Raw genomic sequence first — 22,220 nt, 5'->3', positions numbered from 1 at the left:
CCAAAGATTTGGGGAGATCGCTTTTTGTGCAATAACAGCAGATGAACAAGTAAAAGGATATGGCACCAGATTGATGAATCACTTAAAACAGCACGCACGTGATGTTGATGGGTTAACACATTTTTTAACTTATGCTGACAATAATGCTGTTGGCTATTTCATCAAACAGGTTGGATTATCATTTTGTTTCATTTTTCATTTTTTCATGTGGGGCAGTTTTCACTCCACTTTCAAGTTTTAAGTGTAATTTCAGCATATATTTGCTGTTGCATAACTATGTTGCTTGGTAATTCCCTGGTGGTACTCATTTAGAGGGCATTTGATTTGCAGAAGCAAATATATTCCCATGGAATAAACATCCTTGGGAAGCTGTCATTCCTAGGAATAAGTTGCTTACTGCATGGGAACATTATTATTTTTGGTTTGGTTGGCATTCTAAGATTCCTAAGAATGTACACCGGATGCATGTCAGCTTTTGGTTCAACATGGAAATCTTGGTAGGTAAAATAATTATAATATTATTTTAACTTTTTTTATTATATTATTGTGACATAATAATAGTACTTTCATTCTTGTTATTATAAATATAATAATAGCTTGTAATAATAATATATTAGGTGGGCGTTAGTGTCCAATCAGCCAATATAGTGGGGGGCAGTTTGGTCCCAAAAATCGAATTCCAATAGGAATAAGATTCCATGAAACTTACACGTGGTGGTGGATCCATGTATGGGGGAATTCTGCATTTTTGGGAATGTGAGGTTGCTGTCACGTTATAATCCAGGCCAAAACAAAGATGGGAGGGATGCCATGGACATCACATTCCTGGGAATATTGAAAGATTCTGTGAACCAAATGGCCCCTTAGAGAAAATATGGCTAGCTTGTCTGCTGTGAGAAACTTCCTTGCTGAGAAAAACTGAAAACAAGTGTCTATTGACTAAAGAACGATAACAGCAACAGAATCACCAAAAAAAGTTAAGAGAGAGAGAGAGAGAGAGAACAAGACATGAAGAGAAGAAGAAAAGGGAGGATGAAGACGGAAGGAGGAGAGGGAAACTGATGCAGGACAGAATAGAAACAGAAACAGATATAGAAAAAGAAAGAGGAGAAGGGGAGAAGGAGAAGAAAGAAAAAGGAAGTAGACAAAGGAAGAAGAAGAGCAGGTAGAGGGCTTCACTAGAGAAGGAAAAATGTTTGAATTCTGAATTCAAATCTAGACCTGTCTAATACAGTGCACGAAGTACTTATACGCCCAATTTTACAACCAAAACAAATGAAATCAAAATGAATCCAAAAGTACTTAAAATACAGAAAACAGCCCTAGGTTAATTAAACTTCTAAAATATTCAGATTTAATGACTTAAAAGAAAATCCCTAATTTTTTGAATATTCAAATGAAATATGATTGCCATGAGTTATCTCGAGCAATCCTCCATCAAACTCCCCTTAGTGAAATCTCAACCTCGAGTTTTACGATGGCACAACAAAAATGAGGAATATGTATCCATGAGAACTAGTGATTTTATATGTCCATTTTCAATTGACATGAAAATATCAATGGGAAATTACTGAAATTCTCCTCTGGATTCCGAAATCCCAAGAAAGTTGATAGTTGAAGAATTATCACATTGGAAGATGAATCACAGCTCGGGGCCTGTGCATCACAAACTTCTCACTAGATTCAACAATTTTATCCTATAGAAGCTCTTGCTTTGAATTGAATTCCCAATTTTAACATTGAATTTTACTTCCTGCTCCTGGCACTTTTCTACAACTTGAACACTTTGCTTCATTGCATTTGCTAGCTCTCAAGATGGCATCAGATGCCTATCATCCACACAATTAATGGAGCTTTCATTTCCACATTGATAATCCATGGCAACAATAATTTTAGGTTCACTAGAAATTTTCTCTTTTATGTGATCACATATGTAGTTTTATAACAACAATAATTTGTCTTTCATCTTTGATACTGTTTTGGGATATAAGATTTTTTGTCATCTCTTGAGATGGAAGATCTCATCATATCAATTAGGAAACATTTCAGATAATAACAAACTTTTCATTCTAAAAGCAAAGCATGTTTAAGGCTTACATTGCTGTCTTCAGTAGTGTTGTATTTCATCCCACTGCTCAGCCGCATGACCCAAAAGCTTATAAGATGCAAATCTGCACCTTCTCATTTGGGCATCCCATTGCATTTAAAATAAAGTTGAAGATGACACGACCAATCTATGAATTTTCTTGGAAAAATTATCATTGAAACAGGGAATATCATAAATATCAGGCATGGAAGCCCATGTAACATTTTCCAAATTTGTATTTCGCCAAGTATTAAACATAATGGTTTCTCACTTCAAATTTCTTCAAATTCGACGCAGCATTCTGAGTGCCTTTCTGATACCCCAAAAAATTTCATCATTGAACACTTTGCATGCTGACAGTACTGAATATTCTTCCATAAACATATATGAAACACTGGATCATCGTTAAAATATTGGGAATGGAAGCAAATATTTGGGGTAAATCAAAATATCACAGGTGAGTCTCAATTAAAATGCTGGCAAACATAGTTCATACTTCAAAACACTGAAAGTTGACAGTCCAAGATCCTACAGTGTAGGTCAAATTTTCCCAAAGCCAAGTTAAAATATAGTGAAAATATCCCAAAATATTGTGGCTAGAATCAATTTCTTGCAAATCTGGAAGTTGCAGAAGGAATTGGGAGTTTTCACATGCGCATGGGGTGCATGAGCTGCTGTTGAAGTCCCCCTGGCAATGGTATCTGGCTGGTGGTAGATTGAGGTGTGAATCTGTTGGTGGTGGCTGTGGGTCAAATAACTCCGGCAAGGTGGGGAATTGAAGGGTTGGCAGCCAGGAAATCTTCTGGTGATGCATAGGGCCACAACTTGCTGGATGGAGGAGAAATTTCGGGAAGTGCCTGTTTGGAATTGTCTGTCTCTGATGGTTGTAGTGGTGTTGCAAAGATGATGTTGGAAAAGTTGTGTTTGAAGTGAAGAATGAGTAATTTCAATTTTGGCTTGCCGGATGATGAACTGTGATTATTTGCCTTTGATTGCTTCAACTGCCTTTGTTATTGTAAGATTGCTCCAATTACAAACAATGGTGGCAGCAATGGAGATACTGTGGTTGCGGTTTGGGTTGGGATGACTCTTCAATGGAGATAGCTATGGCATGGATGACATGATTTGCTCTGGTACCAAATTGATGTAGGACAGTGGCAGCAACAGAAACACGGAGAAAGAATTAAGGGTGAGAGGGAGAGAGGAGAGAAGAAGAAGAGAAGGAGAGGGCTGTGCAAAAGAGGGAAATAAAGCCTGAAATTCTGAATTCGAATTGATAATCGTCTAATACAGTACACAAGGTATTACAACTAATAACCCCAAAGTGCTGAAAATAGACAAAATAACCCAAAAATAACTAAACTTATTAATATCTAGATTTACTAATCTAAAACAAAATCCATTGTTTTAAAATCTTCAAACAAAATATGATTGCCTTTAATTATCCTTGAACAATCCTCCATCAATATGTTGCTTGTATAAATATATTTATGTCCATGTGTGTGTGTGTATTTTGAAGCCAATGTGAGAAGAAAAAAAAAAAGGCGCTCACCTAATGGCTTTTCCCTCCTTTTTTAATACTTCAATAATCATGCTTGAAAATTATGCAAGTAATTTAGACATTTATATTACCAAATAAATAAGTAAATGAGAAGTTAGGCCATTTACTTATCTAGGAACAGAAACAAGGCAGGTCAGGGGTTATTGGAGTGAAAGAAAGGGAGAATAAAAAGCATATTATTTAATTAGAATACGAGTGATATATTATTATAAGATCTGATGATCTCTTGGTTATATTATTTGTTTATTTGATTATTTGAATTTTTAATATGTTGCAATTTTATAGTAGTAGCATCATTCTTCTCTGTGTATCCTTTCCTTAATCTGTTTGATTTTTCTGTGTAATATATAGGGCTTTACGAAAGAGATTGATTTGGAGAAAGATAGATGGCAGGGGTATGGTTGTTAAGCATCTCTATATTTAGAATCATTAAACTTTATCTTTTCATTGAACTGATTTTGAGGAGTCTTTATTATTTTTATATTATATTCTTTTAATGATACCACTTGTGTTTCAGTGTGTGATTTGCCCTTTCTTGGGTGTTGTGAAATGAGAGGTATGAGAGGATTTTTGGGGATTAGTTTACCTGTTGCTTTGAGATATATTTGTCTTTCTCGCCTCACTTTGGACTTTTCTTCTAGTGCACTTCGCGTATTTATTTGAGTGATTCGAAATACAAAATCGGAGTGATGTATTAATGCAACATTTTGTCTGCAATATTTAGATAACTTCTGCTTCTTCTAGTGCACTTTGTGTATTTGTTTGAGTGATTTGAAATGCAAAATTGGAGTGATGTATTAAGGCAACATTTTGTTTGCAATATTTAGATAACTTCTGCTTCTTTTAGTTTCTTTCATCTCTCTTACTAATGCTTCTTTTGATATTGGGGAAAAAGAGACTTCTGTATTTATGTAATTCAACTCAGTGCATTGGTCAGGCGAGGGTCTTACCAGAGGCAACGAATGACCTGCATCTTTCTCTATGTTGTTTTTGTGTCTGCCATTTGCTCTGAAGTTCTCATCTAGTTTGCTTATACATTATTATTAAAAACTTGGAAGTATTTCATGTATATTCTTTTCTATATTTCTTTGAGTGATTTGAAACACAATTGGAGTGTTGTGTTAATGCAATATATATATATATATTTGTGCATTATTTAGATAATTTGTGCTTCTTTTTGTATCTTTCTTCTCGCTTACTAATGCTTCTTTTGCTATTTGGGGGGAAAAAAGGACTTATGTACTTTGTGGCTCAAAAGTACATTTTAGGATTAGTAGGAATAAAACATAATATATGAAATGTAATTTCAGTAATATAAGAAGTAGTAGTAGAGAGAAGTTTAAACTTAATAATCAAGAAATTAATAGTACTAATAGATTTAGATATCTTGGATCTATTATGCAAGCGGAAGGAGAAATTGGAGAAGATGTAGTACATAAAATTAAAATAGGTTAGGTAAAATGGAGGAGACGTTAGGTGTGTTGTGTGATCGTAAAATACCCTTAAAATTTTTTTTTAAAAAATTATAAGACAAATATAAGGCCGGCTATGCTTTTTGGTTCTGAGTGTTGAGCAACTAAGAAACAACATGCACTGTTGTGAAAATTCGCAAGTGCATGAAATCGTGACAAGTAGTATAGCGATAAAGAAATATGTCAAACCCACGAGGACTATTTACCTATTTACTATTGAAATTGTTCTAATTTTAAATTATTTGAAAATCAAGAAAAGTGGTGGATTTTGTATCTGAAAAATAAAAATAAAAATAAAACAAATAAAATTAAATCAAAAAATGAATGATTGACCAAATACTTAAAAAGAAGAAGATTTCACCCAAGAAGAAAACACTAAGGCATTCGACTCACCTAACCAACCCAATCCCAAAACCTAATCATGCAATCAATCAATTATCATCCTATTTGACGGCAAAATATTCTAACTTATCTAAGTCCCTCTCTCGAGTAGAATTAGAATTACTCAACATACGATAACCCGCGATATGTCTATGCGAATTTAAATGCATTTGAGTGCATTAAAATTAATAATATTTCACATAAAAGCCGCACAAATCATCTTGGCACATTCTTGTCTTTCGTTCAATTCATGGCATACATCATACGAAACTAAACTATATGCATCATCTCTCAAATTAACCCGCACAACAAATCATTCAACTATTGGCAAGATAATTGAAAGCATTAAAGTCAATGATGTATACTCAGAAGGAATGATAAAATTATGATCACATAGAAATAAGATTCGGAATTGTCATGGAGAGGCTACATCGTAGCCTTAGCAATAGAAATTAGCTTATAATAGAATCAAAACAAACCATAATAATTTTAGAATTTGTGATGAAAATTGTACAAAGAGAAGATCAAATAGTTAAGAAGGAAGTTCTATGTAGATCGAGAATATCAATCGTCAACAACTCCAATTCGGCGTCCATCTTTTTCATCTTTTTCCAAGCTTCGAATTCCTCTATTATGGTGAAAAAATTGCCTTCCTCAAGGCTTTGGTCGTCCTCTTATCTCCCCCAAAACAAAATTCTCCAAAATCGGCTCTTCTTCTGCTGCCGCCTTGATGTGCTATTTTCTCTGTTGAGATCTTCCTATCTTGGGAAATCTTCCACACGAAAGTTGTAGGGTTTTTTCTTAGCTTTCCGTAGATACCCAGTTCGCCCTTTTTGGAGTTCTCTAGTAAAAGTTATACTTCAAATACTGAAGGGTGTTTTAGGAAATTCGAGAATTTGAATTTGAAAAAGAAAGTTTCTTCCTTAATTCCCATGACTCCTTTAATTTATTTATTCCTAAACAAAAAATAAACAAATAAATCAAAACTCTAATAAATAAGAAAATTAAACACAAACTAGCATAAAAATAAAAGTATGACAAAACATGTATAGAATTTTTTTTTGATAAGTAATAAGTTTATTGATATAAAAAATGAACACCAAATACACAAGGAGTGTACATGGAGTAAACAAATCAGAAACAGAAGAAAATGATTGGTTTCGCAAAGCAGCCAACCAATCCATCAAAGTTGTAAAGAAAAATAGCTTCAGGTCTGAAATGGATCTTTCCTTATCTTCAAAACACCTACTATTTCTCTCCCCCCAAAGACACCACAATAAACAATGAGGAACTATCAACCAAATAAATCAATTTCAATAACGACCAAATCTGCCTTGCCAACATGCTAGAAGTCCCACTATAGATTGCGGCATTACCTAGCTCACTCCAAACAAACCCAACACCATAACCCACAAGTCCATTGCAACCGGACAATGAATAAAAAGATGATCAACCGTCTCATTATTACACTTGCACATGTGGCACCAATCCAATATCCAAACCTTTCTTTTTCGTAAGTTGTCAATCGTTAAGCATTTCCCTAAAGCAGCAGTCCAAACGAAAAAAGCTACTCTAGATGGAATTTTCTGTTTCCAAATACTTGTGTAGAAATTAAACACATAATGTACAAAAAGTAAAAGTTGCATGTTAAGGTGGATAAGTGGTATAACATTAAAAGATAAAATAAAAAATGAGCATATTTGCAATAATTTAGGCATAGCACCCGTTGAAAACAAGATAAGGAAGGGACGGCTTAGATGGTTTGAGCATTTGAAACGTAGGCCTAGTAGAGCACTTGTGAGGAGGAGTGAGTTAGTTATTGTTTCTGGTATGAAAAGGGGTAGGGTTAGGCTCAAAATAACTTGGAATGAGGTAGTGAAAAAGGACTTTAATAACCCTTGATCTAATAGAGGAAAACACTCTTGATTGGGTGAGTTGGCAGAAAAGGATTTATGTAGCCAACCCCACCTTGTGGGGCTTAAGGCTTCTTCTTGTTGTTGTTGTACTTTTGTGGCTCATCTCGGTCCTTTTGTGAGGCAAGGGAATCACAATAGGCAATGAATGACCTTCATCTGTTTGCATGTTGTTTTTTGTGTATGCGCCATTTGCTTAGAAGTTCTCATCTAGTTTGGTTATAGATTATTACTGAAAATTTGGAAATATTTCAGGTACATTAAAGACTATGATGGAGGAATTCTTATGGAATGCAAAATTGATCCAAAGCTTCCATACACTGATTTGTCAACTATGATTCGCCGTCAAAGACAGGTAAAATAAAACATTTCTTTATTATTGTCATAGTTGTAATACAGTGATCTTAGACTGAATTAATATATGAAATCAATTCGAAGAATTTACACAGCATCATATTATATAGGGTCAAAGTGTTTAATTTTAGGTGTGGTGGTTTTTTGCAGCATAAGACATGCGCATTATGCTTGAAATAGCAGGAATATTATGTTTGTAACATAGTTTGCTATAAAAAAAATATTTATAGCATAGTAAATACTCCGTAAATCATCAAAAATTGGGCTTCATAGACAATAGCACATTTATTGTTTTGATTTGATGGTATGAATTCTCAGTTGAAAGTCACGAATTTTTTCCTTTGATGTCCTTGTGGTGTTCGCAGCAATGAACTCATTTATATGAAAGCTAATGGTCCACATAGGGGAGTTTTAAATGAAGAAGCTTTAATTTTTGGAAGAGATAAAGAGTGAATGTAAATTTGGTCAATATGTCCTAATAATCTTTTGATTTTGGATTTCTTGAAACTTGATAGAGGATCATTGGTTGAAAAAAAAACAGATAGATGACCATTGATAGAAACCATTGCTATTCTTACTGGGGTTTGTTAGTGTTAGCCGAGGAGTTAAATATCACTCATTTCCTCAAATTTCAACTTGTTTATCTTGCTATCCAAGAAGTAGGGTGGCTTTAGAAATATATGTTGGCAAAGAAGAAAGTAAGCAGTTAATGAGGCTAAATTTATGGCATAATGTAATTTATATAGCATGTTAGGTGAGAAGGAGTGGGAAAGGCTGAATATACAGACTTGTACAAAATTACAGAAGTGCAAAGAATATTTGATTCCTAAGTAATATAGTAAATGCATTGGTGGGAAGAAGAGAATTATTGTAGAAGATGGGATTCTAGAAATGTGAAAAAATTGTTTGTCTAACTTATCTAATGAAATACATACTAGAGATTCAAATGTAGAATGAAATAATCCAGCTGAGAGTAGAAATTAGAGGTATTGTTGAAGAATAGAATATTTGAAGAATGAATGTAATTGAAATGAAGATGTTGGATGAGTAGCAATACAAGAAAAAACAGAATAAGGATTAACTATATATATGAGAGATTAAGTTGGCAAAATAAAATAGACGTGCGCACACAGGAGATTTACATGTAGCACCAACTGATGATTAAATGAGGGAAAGGGTTAGAGATTTATAGATGCATGGATAATGAAGACCAAGTTGATTAAGTTGCAGGGCACACTCAGGACAAGAACACTAAAAAGAACATTGCTTGGAGCACAAGAAAAAAAGGTGATAGCTTTAAATGAAATTGAATAGAGAAAATGGATTCATGTAACCAATCTCAAATAGTTGGGATAGGATTAGTGGTGGCCTCCCATTTAATAGGGGATGTTAAAGCATCCACCAACTTCTATTCTATAACAATGTTAATGATTAGCATTAGAGCTTTCAAAGTGCCAGAGAATCAGGCTTCAGAACTGTGAGTCTACATCACAGGTTTTTAGGAGCCAACATCCTGCAATATATTCCAAGTTGTCGGTTTTTCCTGTTCTTCTTTTTGGGGGTCTGGAGGGGATTGGGAGTATGTTTTGCAAATATTACAAATTTGCCTACACAGATATTTAGATAGGTTTACAGAAGTGGCCATTTTGGTCATTTAAGACATCTCAACAGGTTCGCAATGTTATTCCTCAGACAGTTGTTGTACATTTCAATAGCTCTGTTTGCACTGCAGACCAAGAAGCTCCTATAAGTTAATTACAGCCTGAACCAGTTTTTTCCCACTCCACTTCGTTAGATATGACGCACTTCCCCCAGGGGGGTGGGTGGGGAGCAGTTAAGCCTTATTTGATGATATGTCATTACTTAGTATCTACAGAAAACCAAGGAGGTGGATGGTAAATTAATATTTGCCAAGGCAAGCCCCTCTGAATTTTCCAGTCTTACATTGAGGAAGACCACTGCTAAACATAGTAGGTTAGCAAATCTATGCCCTCCTTAATCCTAATTGCCACAGTGCTAGCAAACGAATGCTAAATTCTTTCGTATGCTGCCCTTTAGCACTTAAAAAAAAGTGCTTATAGCACTTATCACTTAAAATAAACACTTTTACAAAAAAGTGGCGTTTTACTTGCACTACAACAAACACTTATTGTAGTAAGTGTTTTTTCCAGAACCACTTTGTTTGAGAACTATTCAAGTAAATTTTCAGAAGCAATCTATGATAGCTTTTGGCTAAGTGATAGTGTTGGTAGGCGGGATCAATTTTGTAAATATAAGAAAATTTAGTGACTATTAAAAGTTATATTAGAAGATAATCATATATTATTTTACTATGCATTATAATATATTAATTATTAATGAAATATAATGACATTTTGGAATGAATAAGAAAAACCATCTACTAATTTAAATTAATATTAAAAATTAAAAATACTAATTTCATTAATAATATTATTTTAACATAAATTAAATGATAATCATATGTTATAAATATATATTAAGAACAAGATGATTATTAATCAAAAAATAATATTTTAGTTTTTTACTTAATAAAAACACTTAAATATTGATTAAAAATAATAGTTAAAATAATAATTATTTAATTTGTTAATTAAAAATTAATCAGACATTATTTTATGCATTATAACCTATTAATTATTGATAAATTATAATTAAATTCTGGAATGAATAAAAAACCATCTATAAATTTAAATTAATATTAAATAAATTAAAATTTTTAATTTAGTTGTTAATACTATTTTCAGCATAAATAAATGTGATAATCATATGTTATAAATATAAATTAATAACAATATTATTGTTAATTAATAAATAATATTATATTATTTTAGTTAATAGAAAATATTTAATTCTAATCATAAAAACAATAGAATTATCATTTAATTATAAAAATATTAATATTTTTATTTAAAATATATTTAAAAATACATAGTAATTATTATAATTCAATTCTGGATTGAACAAGAATTATTTATTAATTTCAGTTAACATTTATAAATTAAAATTTTAATTTTAATTAATAATATTATTTTTATTAAAATTTAATTATGATAGTAATATGTTATAAATATACATTACTAACAAGATTATTATTAATTAAAAATAATAATCTTATTTTATTTTTTAATAGAAAATATTTAAATTTTAATTATAAATAATTAAAATAATTATTAATGAAATTATTAATTAAAAAATATTAATATTTTTAATTTAAATAAGTGTCCAAATACCACTTATTTTAAACACAACTAAACACCAATACCTTTCAGCACTTGTCAGCACTTTTTTCTGAAAAGTACTTCCGCAATAGTGGGTCCATACGATCCCTTATTATTCGCTACTAGCTAATATTTTTTCACCCCATTTTTAGGATGAGTCTTCTTTCTTCATTTTTAAAGTCCTCTTATTTCTTGATTTAATCTTTGAAAACTTTTGATTATAATCTGCAGTGGGCGTTTTTGTTGTTTTGGTTATGATAGGCAATTGATGAAAAGATCAGAGAGCTCTCAAAATGCCACATTGTTTACCGTGGAATTACTGATTTTGAGAAGGTATATTACTGTCTAGAAGCTGCATGGCCCTTTTAATGATTTTATTTTGTATGCATTTAATATGTTTTCCTTTTGGATTATTTTCTTCTTTTTCATTGAGTGGAAATAAGGGAGTTTGTCTTTGACTGCTATGATACATACATACCTATATATATATAGGTTTTATGAGTAAAATTCTAGTTCTGTTTTCTGACAATGTACTGGATTTACATATACCTTTATTTTTCATTTTACAACAGGATTTGCTGTTAGCAGCCATCTTTCATCTAAATGCTCATTTAACCCATTTGGTAGATGGAAGAATTCTTAAATTTATTTAAGATTTTTGTTCAAGTACTTATTTTAAGTTGTTTCTGAAATATATATATATATATATATATATATATATATATATATATATTTTAAAGTGATTCCAGACAGGGTCTTACTCAAATTTTCTATCCAAAATAGAGCTCAAATTTGCAAAACATTTTCTAGCTTTTTTATTTCACTTGAAGCCAATGTAGCATGTTCCAAAAGAAGCATACTAAGATGTTGAACTGAAAGGAAACTCCATGCCCAAATCTTATTTTTATTTTTTTCAGGAGTCACATCCACCTAGAAATAGGAAAATTTTTGGGATTTTTAATTTAATTTATTACTCTGAGTTCAACATTTCTTCACAGTAAACAGGTTCAATAGTTGAAGAGTTCGGAGCTGATATCCCAGCGTACTGCTTAACAAAAGCAACTTTGACTGATGATGAATTTCTTTTCGCCAGATTTATTTTTGGTTCATACAATCCTTTTTTTATTTTTGAGAAGGATTTCTTTTCGCTGGGTAGAGCGATGGTTTTTTTTTTTTTTTTTTTTAATATGTTAGAACGTTGACAGAAAAGTTCATACTGTATGCAGACTCATTGCAATCATTCTCAAAGCTTTTGAGTTTTGAGTGTTTTAGACAGTCAACATTAGTGTTTTCATAACATAAAATCATGGAGTACCTTTATGTTCTATTCATATTTCAGTTTAATTTTCATTTTTTGCATGTGCCCAGAAAAGCAGACATTTTCATGAATTTCTTATGGTATCATTTTATCTGTTTTATCGCTGGATTTAGAACGAAGCTGGTATTCCAAAAAAGATCAAAGTTGAGGATATTCCTGGTTTGAGTAAGTTCTCTGTTTTGCTTGTTTGGTATTTTATTTTGAGCTTATAGATTTCTTGAAATTTTTTTAAACCATAAAATTATTTATTATTATTATTATTATTATTATTTGTTTTCATATGTTCTAATCATGTGGACTGTATACTTCATTAAAATAAATATTTTCTTACTTTTTGGCAAAATGACTTCTACTGCTCATCCTTCATCAACATTCTCTACCTTGGGAACTTAATGGATTTATTTATCAGATATTAAGATATTCTAGTAGCTAAGGTTGTCCATGTTGAGCAATGTTTAAACAGAATATAATTTTTTTAACCCCATTACAGGTAGTCAAATCCTTTATTATTTTTTAGTTGGAGTAAAAAGTGCTATTTTAAAGTTTTTTATGTGAGATCATTTTTTAAAGTCTTAGGAGTCATTTGATATCACTGTCAAAAATTATGAAAATGAAAACCAAAAATAAAAACTAAAAACCAAAAATAGAAATTAAACTAAAAACTATCAACCTACTTGGTTAATATTTCTAGAACTGAAACAAATTAAAAATTTGATTAAACAAATGCTCATTTTTGTTATTGAATCAATTAACAACTACAAAATATGGTTAAAATAATAAAATTACTAAGTAATATAAATTTAAAATACTATAATAAAAATAAAAATAATCATAATTAGTTTACTTAATTATTATATTTCAAATTCACTTTACAAAATCAATATTATTGTACATGGCAATTGAAATATAGTAAAAATATTTTGTAAATGATTATTTTATTTTATTGAAATTTTATGGGCATTTATTATTTTTTATATTTTAAATTCATATGATCATTTTATTTTAATTAAAAAGTGTGGATAAAATGAATAATCCAAAAAAAATTCATTATGGACACTAAAATATTTTGGCAACAGTTTGCCAAAACAATTGAAAAAAAACCATAAAATTCTAGTTTTTAGCTTTTTTGCAAACAGCTGAAAACCTTAGATAGAAATATAAAACTAGCAACTCAAACAAGCGCGTGTTCATTATTTGTTTTGTCATTGTACAGAAACAAAAATGATACCATACAGATCCTTAATAATTTGCTCAAGATCGTTAATGCATGTAATATTTTTATTAATGTGGTCTGTTGTTTATGCACAATCTGGTCTGTTTGTCTTACTCCAGATCAGCAATCTAACTTTGGTGGTGAATTTGATAATAGGGGATGCTGGATGGACCCCCGATCAATGGGGTCATTCACGTTTTAAAACAGTAAATGCTTCCACGGATAGTGCCTCTCATCAGAAATCCTTGACTGCATTCATGCGCACACTTCTAAAGGCAAGTTTTTTTTAAGATTCCCATTTTTGCTTTCATTTTTCTGTAGAAGTGTTTGTCCAGTTAATTTCTAAAGTAGATTCTCCTAGAAATCTTGCTGGTAAATGGCGTAATGATCATGCTTCGACTGTATATGCAAGTGATTAAAAAAGCTCAGTCATGGCAGGATTGGATGAAATTTTTCTAGAGATGATAATTTAATTTCTATTTGTCGAAGGGTGTTCTCATATTCTCTTGAATGCATGTTCCTAGCAGCTAAATTCTGTTGTTTCAGTTGCTTACCTGGAGAAGCCTACTACATGACGATGAGGCTGATTCCATCATATTTCTGTCTCTGTCTGTTTCAATTTAAAAAAATAAAAAATAAAAAATCAAGGGCTGATGGTAGAGAGATCAGTGTATTCATTTTGTTTTCATCACATTATTAATATGAACTGCCTGTTATCATGAGGGTGGACACCAGTGACCTCATTTTTTTTTTTGGCTTGGCCATTGCCCTCACCACTTTCAAAGCAATTGATATACCCTTAATGTGGATATTGAACTTCGGGAAAAGTTATAGATATCATGTTGTGGAGGCCCAAAGGGCCATGGGCTCTTTCAAATGGGGAGCATAAGAGGATACTATTCCTTAAATTTTAGAAATCAAGTGGATAGATTTGGATCATTCAGAAATGAAAACTGAAACCAGAAACAAAACTAAAAATTTGAAACTGACAAAATTTATGGTTAATATTTCTATGACTAAAACAAATTAAAAACCTAATTGAACTCATACTCATTTTTCCCTTTAATCAAATAACAATTAAAAAAAATATGATTTAAATAATGAAATGAACAAGAGTAAAAATTAGAAAAATATTATATAAAATTAAAATTAATTTATATAATTATTGTAGTTTAAACTCACTTTTTCATTCCAACAACAGCCTTGTTCTATTTGACAATTTAAAAATGGTAAAAATATTTTGAATGACTTTAATTATTTATTCAAATTTTTAGAAATTTTAAGAATATTTTATTTTAGTTATATTGTAAATTCACATGTTCATTTATTTTAATATTATATTAAAAATGTGTGTATAATGGTTTAAAAGACAAAGTTGATTGTGGATATTGAAGTACAATGACACATGTTTCCAGAGTAGAATCTTGTTTTCGGTTTTTGCAGCGATGCTGAAAAACTGATAACATAAAAAGGGAACTATTAATCGTACATATTGTCACCTGGTCCTTTGGTGTACGACAATGGAAACAGAAAATAGAAAACAAAAATGGTATCAAACATTCCCTTGGTTGCCTGTTGCTTTTGTTTGACTCTAGTTTTGCTTAGTCTTGCTTTCCTTCTCCTACCCTATCTCTCCCCGACTCCCCCCTTCCCTCCCTCTCTCCCTGTGTTGCTTTTTATATTTCCTTACTGAAAATACATCTAACAACAAATTTTGGTTTAAGCAGTCAATGCATGACCATCCTGATGCTTGGCCATTCAAGGAACCTGTTGATAAACGTGATGTGCCAGATTATTATGACATTATCAAAGATCCCATGGGTAAAAACTTCAAATCATTCTTTTTCTCTCAGACTTGTTAATTTAATTGTAAATAGTGATAGATTTGCGGGCAGCATCTAGTTTTATGCCTTGCAGTTCCTTTGTGAAGTTACCCACACTGGATATATATAACTGCCCAAGTAACACTGATGTTGCTATGGGCAATTCAGTTGTAGTTACAAAGATGTTTTAACATCTTAGCACCTAGCGTGAGGTAATTCTTGGGAGATTGTAAGTTTCAGGTATATTCTTCCAGACAATACCAAGAAAGGATAATCAAGATTATGTGGAAAACTATGGCGGGGGGGGGGGGGGGGGGGGGGGGGGGTAAAGCAGTTAATCAATTGAATTATTTCATAATTTTGGTTTTGATGCTAGAAACGATTTAACATTTATTTTTACTTTTGTTTATTATTCCTTCCATCATCCTTTTTGCTTCAGGTCATTATTCACAAAATCTTTATTTTTGGGTCAAAATACTGCTACGACTATATAATAAAATCATATTTTTGCCCATTATTCTTTTTGTATAAGAGAATTTCACTGACATCATGTTTTAGTCAACCATTATCTTATTGTATAATGGCAATTCAGCACTCACCATGTGTGTACAAGTATGACACATTAATTGCCCCCAAAATTTTAAAAAATTTTGGAACTTTCACAAAGTATGACTTGTTAAGTTGGAAATGTTGGGAGGGGATTCCTCTTTTATGGGGGAAGATGGCCTGGGAGAATAACAGCAGTGCATGGATGGGACTTTTGCCTATTTCTGTGGAGGAAACTGATGAAAAGGATATAGCAGCCCAATATCTTTTTGATAAGAGGGGTTATGGATGTTTGGTCTTGGAGGAAATGAAGTTGTATCTAGTTAATTTGCTGTGTTCTTTCATCTTTGAATTATGTAGGCAGGGGATTAAGAGGGGTTTTTTAAATTTAGGTTCTTTTAGTTTTTTCCCTTCACTTTTGCCTCTCTCTTTCTTTAGCTGCATTTTTTTAGTGTCTTGTCCCTTTAAACTGTAACTCTTTTCTTCTTCCTCGGTATATATTTTTTTTAATCCAAAAAAATTGTAAGTGAGTAGTTTTAAGTGGTTACATATTTTTTAATATATATATTTAAAAATTACTGGCACCACCTTTGAATATTTTATTTTGAGTGTTCAAGATTTGAATGATGAAAGTTTTTTTTCCTTTTTTGGGGAAAATGATCCAAAAAATGCATGTTGAGAACAACTTATTATTTTAAGCAATAGAAGATGTAAGATGACTTTAAGATATAAAGCCATAATTTTCTGCCCCCAAGTTTTTTTTTTTTTCAAATAACCCAAGGGCTTCAGCCACCACCGCGCCATTTTGGACATTATGGTGCGGTACTAAATCAGGGAGAAGGGGGGGGGGGGGGTTGAAAGCTATCCGTTCATTGACACATCCCTGATAATTCACCGGGGTAAACTTTCAGTGAGAAATCAAACTCGTGACCTTAGGGTTACCAAAGTCACAAGTCGCTCTTACCACTTGACCCAAGTTACATATTTTGTTAATTGGTGTTATATTGTTTTCACTGCAGATTTGAAAACAATGACAAAGAGGGTAGAGTCGGAGTTGTATTATGTGACATTTGAGATGTTCGTTGCGGATGTGAAGAGGATGTTTGCCAACGCACGCACTTACAACTCTCCCGAAACCATTTATTACAAGTGTGCGACCAGGCATGTCCATGCGCCCATTCCCTTGCAATCTCTCTTTCTCTCTCTTTTAACTCTGGTAGGTTATTGCAGGCTTGAAGCTCATTTCTCAAGCAAGGTTCAATCAGGCCTTCAGTCTGGTACCAAAATTCAGCAGTGAATGAATGCCTTTTTTAAGAGGATATTATCTAAAGTCACGTAGGATTTATCTGTAAATCAGTCTATTATTTGAAATTCACATGGAATTTATAAGAGCGATTCATAGAAGCCAGCTTATGCTGAGCGTATGTCCACCTGCACGTACTACTAGCCTGCCTCAAGATGATATTTATTTCCCTGTTGTTCCCAGTCATGTCCAGATTTTCATGTTCTCTACCTCTCTTTTGCCTTTTTCTTTTATATTTTAGGAATTGTAATTAAAGAAAATGATTATTAGATTGTGCTTTATTTGTTAAAATACAGCAGGTTTCTTATTCGAGTTTCAACCATGGCTGCGCATTGGTTCTATATGTAGTTTGAGCCTCAACGTGGTTGTCATTTCTTTGCTTCCAACCTGTACAACTCAAGCTATGAACTTGAAATGTGAAGTAATTCGGGGTGTTGAATTATTACTTCTTATGAGAGTGCGCAAAATTTAGTGATGAAAAAAGGGTCATGGAATCAGTATGTCATGCACCAAAATCATTATTAAACTACGTTCCAATTTGACCACTTGAAAAAAATAAGATCAGTTTCGTCATGGTACTGATTTAGAATCCTAGTTTTAGGCAAGATGAAAAATTGTATTCTTCTCTTTGAAAAAACAAAAATTCAAAACTAAAGATGATTGTTGGTGGGTATATTGGAACCTAGGGACAATTTTGTGTGTTTGAAATTTCAAGCGTAAATTTGAATGTGTTGATTCCTGCAAAATAGAGCATAAGATTATGTTGAGTTTTATTCAATATATTTTTATTATTAAATTTTAAGGGTTAAATTTATATTTTTAAGTACACTTCAAATTATCCATCATCAATAGAAAGAATTGCAAAATTCAATAATGATGTCTTTCATCTTTACACGCATGCACGTATAATAGTAGAGGTCTTGTTTTTTAAACTAGCAAGCAAGGACTTGGTATTAAAATAAACAATAGATGAATGTATAACCAATTTTCAAAAATACAAAATTTATCTTCACATGATCCAAAATGTCTATTGGGTGTCGAAATCCTTGAAAATCTGCTGATGAACCTTGGTTGTAAACTCAACTACAATGACGGAGAATGTCTCTAAATGGTCCGTCGGATTTGTGTTGTCAAGAGACTTCATGATTGCCATCCAAAATTTTGTGGGTAACAATGCTTCCATTATCTCCCTTGTGAAAAGGAGATTTCTCAATTCTCTTCTTTAATCCGTCAAGAGTGTGCTTCAAATCTGCCAGGGCTCCTTGGTTGCACTAACCCACTCCATTGTCCTTGGTACAGGCTTAGGTTACTTGGTGGACCTTAGCAATGCCCAGTTGCTATGTGCGATCAAGCTCTCTTGGGCCTTTAAGGCGTAAATCTCTTGGATGGGGGTGGGTGGATATCCCAAGGACTGCGAGTTGCTTCTCCTTTGGTTTTCATAGGGTTGTGCTTAAGCAGAACCTAGAAGTTCTCGATTATGCCTTCGTTTGGTCTCACATGACTTGGAACTACTGTTGTTGGGGAAGCCTGAGATGATGGTTCTCCTTGCTGAGAATGGTTGGCAAGGCCAGTGAACATGGAAATATGCCCTTAATTGTCCTCATGTTTGGGTTTTCTTTTCTTTCCTCAATGAGGTCCTAACCATGCCATGGCTTTCTTCTTGCATTCCCCATAGATGACACCAAATTGTTGATGCAAACTTTGGTTGAGTACACTAGTGGTTATAAATCTGGCTTGCAGTCTCCCAAGAGTAGGCATAGCCTCCTTGCATGTGCATCTTTTGTTGCAACGTCCCAAAAAGGGGTTTGGAATTGCAAGGGGTAAGAGAATGGTATTAATGAAGGTTCGATGGAGTCGCCACTAACCTGTTATTTATCTATGTGCAGTTAGTTCATCTGATTACTAGTCCTAAGGTCAAGAGACCAATAATTTCAGTCTGATTTTACCAGAACTAGGTTCGGGAGTACAATTATGTGAGGGGAAGATATTAGCACTCTCTACACATTTATTCCACAAACGGTACCTAATTAACTATAAATTAGTTCAAATTGATTGATATAATCCTTACTTAACTCTTGAGCAATCAAATTGAACATTGCAATTTTAAAAGAGAATGCAAAACCAAGTGCAATTTAGAAATGTCTAATAAAACTTCCAAAGAATGGGGTCTTGCTAAATAAACTCCCTTAAGAATTGATATAAGTAAGGCCTGAAACACCTCTTTATCCTTCGTTTTATCATTGGGTTACACACATGTATATACACACAAAATATGCTACATATGAAATTAAACATGCAAAATTGTCATGCAAATGCATTAAATTTAAGAAACAATAATCTCCAAAACATTCCCAAATTTTCAACAACAAAAAAAAATTCCTAAAATTTTTTGAAAATTTTAAGATTTTTCTGTATTTTATTTTTATATTTTTAAGGAATTTCTTCCAATTTTATTTGTTTTTTGGTAGTGTTGTTTTTCCATTTTTCAGTCCCTTGAGTCAAAAAGAGTCAAAGAATTCTTTTTATTTTTTCCTAAGTTTTTGTGATTTTTCTGCAATTTTTCTCAATTTTTTTTTGGATTTTTAATTATTTAAAAATGAAATTAAAAATTTATTTTAATTAAAGAAAAAGGGGATTAGTTCAAGCGAATTGAACAAGGTCAAACCGGTTCAACCAATATGACAAGTTCAACTGGGTCAAACTAGGTTAACCTGTTTCAAGAGAGGGGAGGTGAGAAAATGCCTTGACTTGCCACGTGGTAAGACAACATTGATCCTAGGGGTAGGGCAAGGACTGTTGATGTGGCAATGATCTAGTTATCCAAAGAAAACACACAATGGATAGCCCATATTGTGCTACATCTTTAGGTAATGTCACTCATAACATATGGGCGTGATTGCGCCATATGTCACCATCTGAATGGTAACATGTGTCCCTACCTTGGTTTTTTTTACGTTAACACATGGCAGGGTGATGTCATGATGACATTACTTGCCACGTCACCTTGACACATGACACTCTACCAAAAAACGATACCAAACGCATGTGGATTGCTTACGTGACAACAATCCAACCGTCTTCAGAAAATACAATGTGGATGGACAAAATCATGCCATGTTGCTAGATTACGTCACCCAGTAGACACTATAACACCCTAGACCCAGTGAGGCCCGGAGTGCTATTCCCTATACTTGGCATGCATAATTCTCTGATACCATATAACAAAAAAAAATCACCCGACCCTCAACTGGGATACCGGGAATACTTGTCCATAGTTCAAACTAACACCACAACGGAAGCATATTAATACACAATCCCCATATACAATACCAGAGTTCTAATAACACCATGAATACATACTTATCTCCTCTGAACTATAATACATCCCAAAATATACAACCACAATCCCTGTCCACAAATACATACCCTGCACTATAGTAGCTAAGTCTCCTCTCTCCCTCGAAGCCCCTTAAGCACTTCCTAGATTTCCTGAAATATTGAAATTATTGGAGTGAGACATCTCTCAATAAGAAGGAATAAATTATTATCAGTGTATGACAACATGAGTTTTTGTGTTCCAAATGTACATCCATTATCTACCCTTTTTTTTTTCTATGAAATCATGTAAAACTGAACGCATGCATATACAAATTATATTTCAAAATACTTACTTTCCTTTCAAATCATACTCTGGCATATAAATATCTCTGTATAAGTAAATACGCATATATTGTAACGACCTGCTATTTAACTGGGTTTTTTTTTTTAAATACTGTGACATTTATAAAGCTCTGATACCAAACTAAATTAAACACAACCATCAACCTAAGCAGCGAGAAGTAAAAATCAAATAAACATAACCATATGTAATTATATACAATACCAGAGTGCTAAAATGTTTTCCAAAATATACATATGTGACTGTTTCCTAAAATACCCTCAACTGGCTAGGGCTATACAAAATACTCCCAAAATACTCACTCTATTATCAGGGTTGAATTGAGACCCCTATATCTGCGAACCTAATCTGCTCGCCTACTTGGATTACCTGAAAAATGTTAAAGTAATGGGATAAGCCAACGCTCAGTAAGACGAAATATGCTATTACTAGTGTGTGGCAAATGAATTACAATACTATGAAAATCTATTACTATATAATCATGTATCACTGAATCTATAAATACAATACCAGTAATATCAACCATCACCTTTTCCCTGTTGCTTAACATATCTGTACTTTAGGTTTTTACTCAAAATACTTCTAATATATATAAGTATATTTTTCGTCTCTGTAAATTTGTATATACATAATACTAATTGAAAACTTCCTTGTGGATAATTGTGTGTCATGATTTAACCCCTCATGACAGGGTTGTGTGGCCCGTAGGCGGGATCTACCCTGGCTAGCCGACCAGGGTAAACCACTATACTCCCTCAGTTAGATCGGCCACTCCTTAACCCACATCTGATGGGGAGCCTGTCCACGTCTAGGCACGATCGACCTACTACCACGTATTATCTGAATAGGTGGTTGCACTCTGAACTGAATATCTGTAGCTACGGTACTGTGCTCGGCTATATGGTCCAACAGGGTCTGATACTATATGTAACAACCCGGGATTCTCACACAAGGCTTCGTCGACGAACACAGGGAATTCTTCGATGAGCGCATAGTGGACCTCGTTGACGAAGCCATGACTCGTCAATGAGAAGATACCGAGAAGGGTTTTTGGGACAGTCTAAAATTCGTCGACGAGGGAGGAAATTCGTCGACGAAATTATTGAAGGACTCGTCGATGAGGTGACGTGTCTCATCGATGAATCCAGACCTATAAATAGCTGAAACTCGGATTTTTTTATCAAATTTCAGTGCAGAACCCTTCTCTCTCTCTCTCTCTCTCTCTCTCTCTCTCTCTCTCTCTCTGTCTCTCTCTCTGTCTCTCTCTCTATCTCTCTCTCTCTCTCCTACAACTCCCTCCCCTTCTTTCTTTGATCTTGGCCCCATTTCTAG

General features: G+C 33.1%; 1 protein-coding gene across 2 annotated transcripts in view; it reads left to right on the top strand.

Annotated features, from left to right (window-relative positions):
* The window catches only part of LOC131164658 (histone acetyltransferase GCN5), a 36,421-nt gene extending 18,893 nt beyond the window's left edge, over positions 1-17,528 (top strand). The window contains exons 5-13 of one of the 2 annotated variants that reach the window (XM_058122009.1): positions 1-169; positions 3,999-4,042; positions 7,669-7,768; positions 11,268-11,339; positions 12,438-12,489; positions 13,694-13,812; positions 15,265-15,358; positions 16,926-17,067; positions 17,137-17,528. In XM_058122009.1, coding sequence (XP_057977992.1) covers positions 1-169; positions 3,999-4,042; positions 7,669-7,768; positions 11,268-11,339; positions 12,438-12,489; positions 13,694-13,812; positions 15,265-15,358; positions 16,926-17,067; positions 17,137-17,203 — 859 coding nt within the window. In that variant the 3' untranslated portion in view covers positions 17,204-17,528. Of the gene's footprint in view, positions 170-3,998; positions 4,043-7,668; positions 7,769-11,267; positions 11,340-12,437; positions 12,490-13,693; positions 13,813-15,264; positions 15,359-16,925 lie in introns of both variants that reach the window. The other variant, XM_058122007.1, reaches the window with a different exon arrangement.
* Positions 17,529-22,220: the final 4,692 nt, after the last annotated feature.

The sequence above is a fragment of the Malania oleifera genome, chromosome 9, assembly GCF_029873635.1.
Source record: "Malania oleifera isolate guangnan ecotype guangnan chromosome 9, ASM2987363v1, whole genome shotgun sequence".
Lineage (NCBI taxonomy): Eukaryota > Viridiplantae > Streptophyta > Magnoliopsida > Santalales > Ximeniaceae > Malania > Malania oleifera.
The sequence above is the reverse complement of the archived record's forward strand: the minus strand, read 5'-3'. Positions and strand labels throughout refer to the sequence as shown.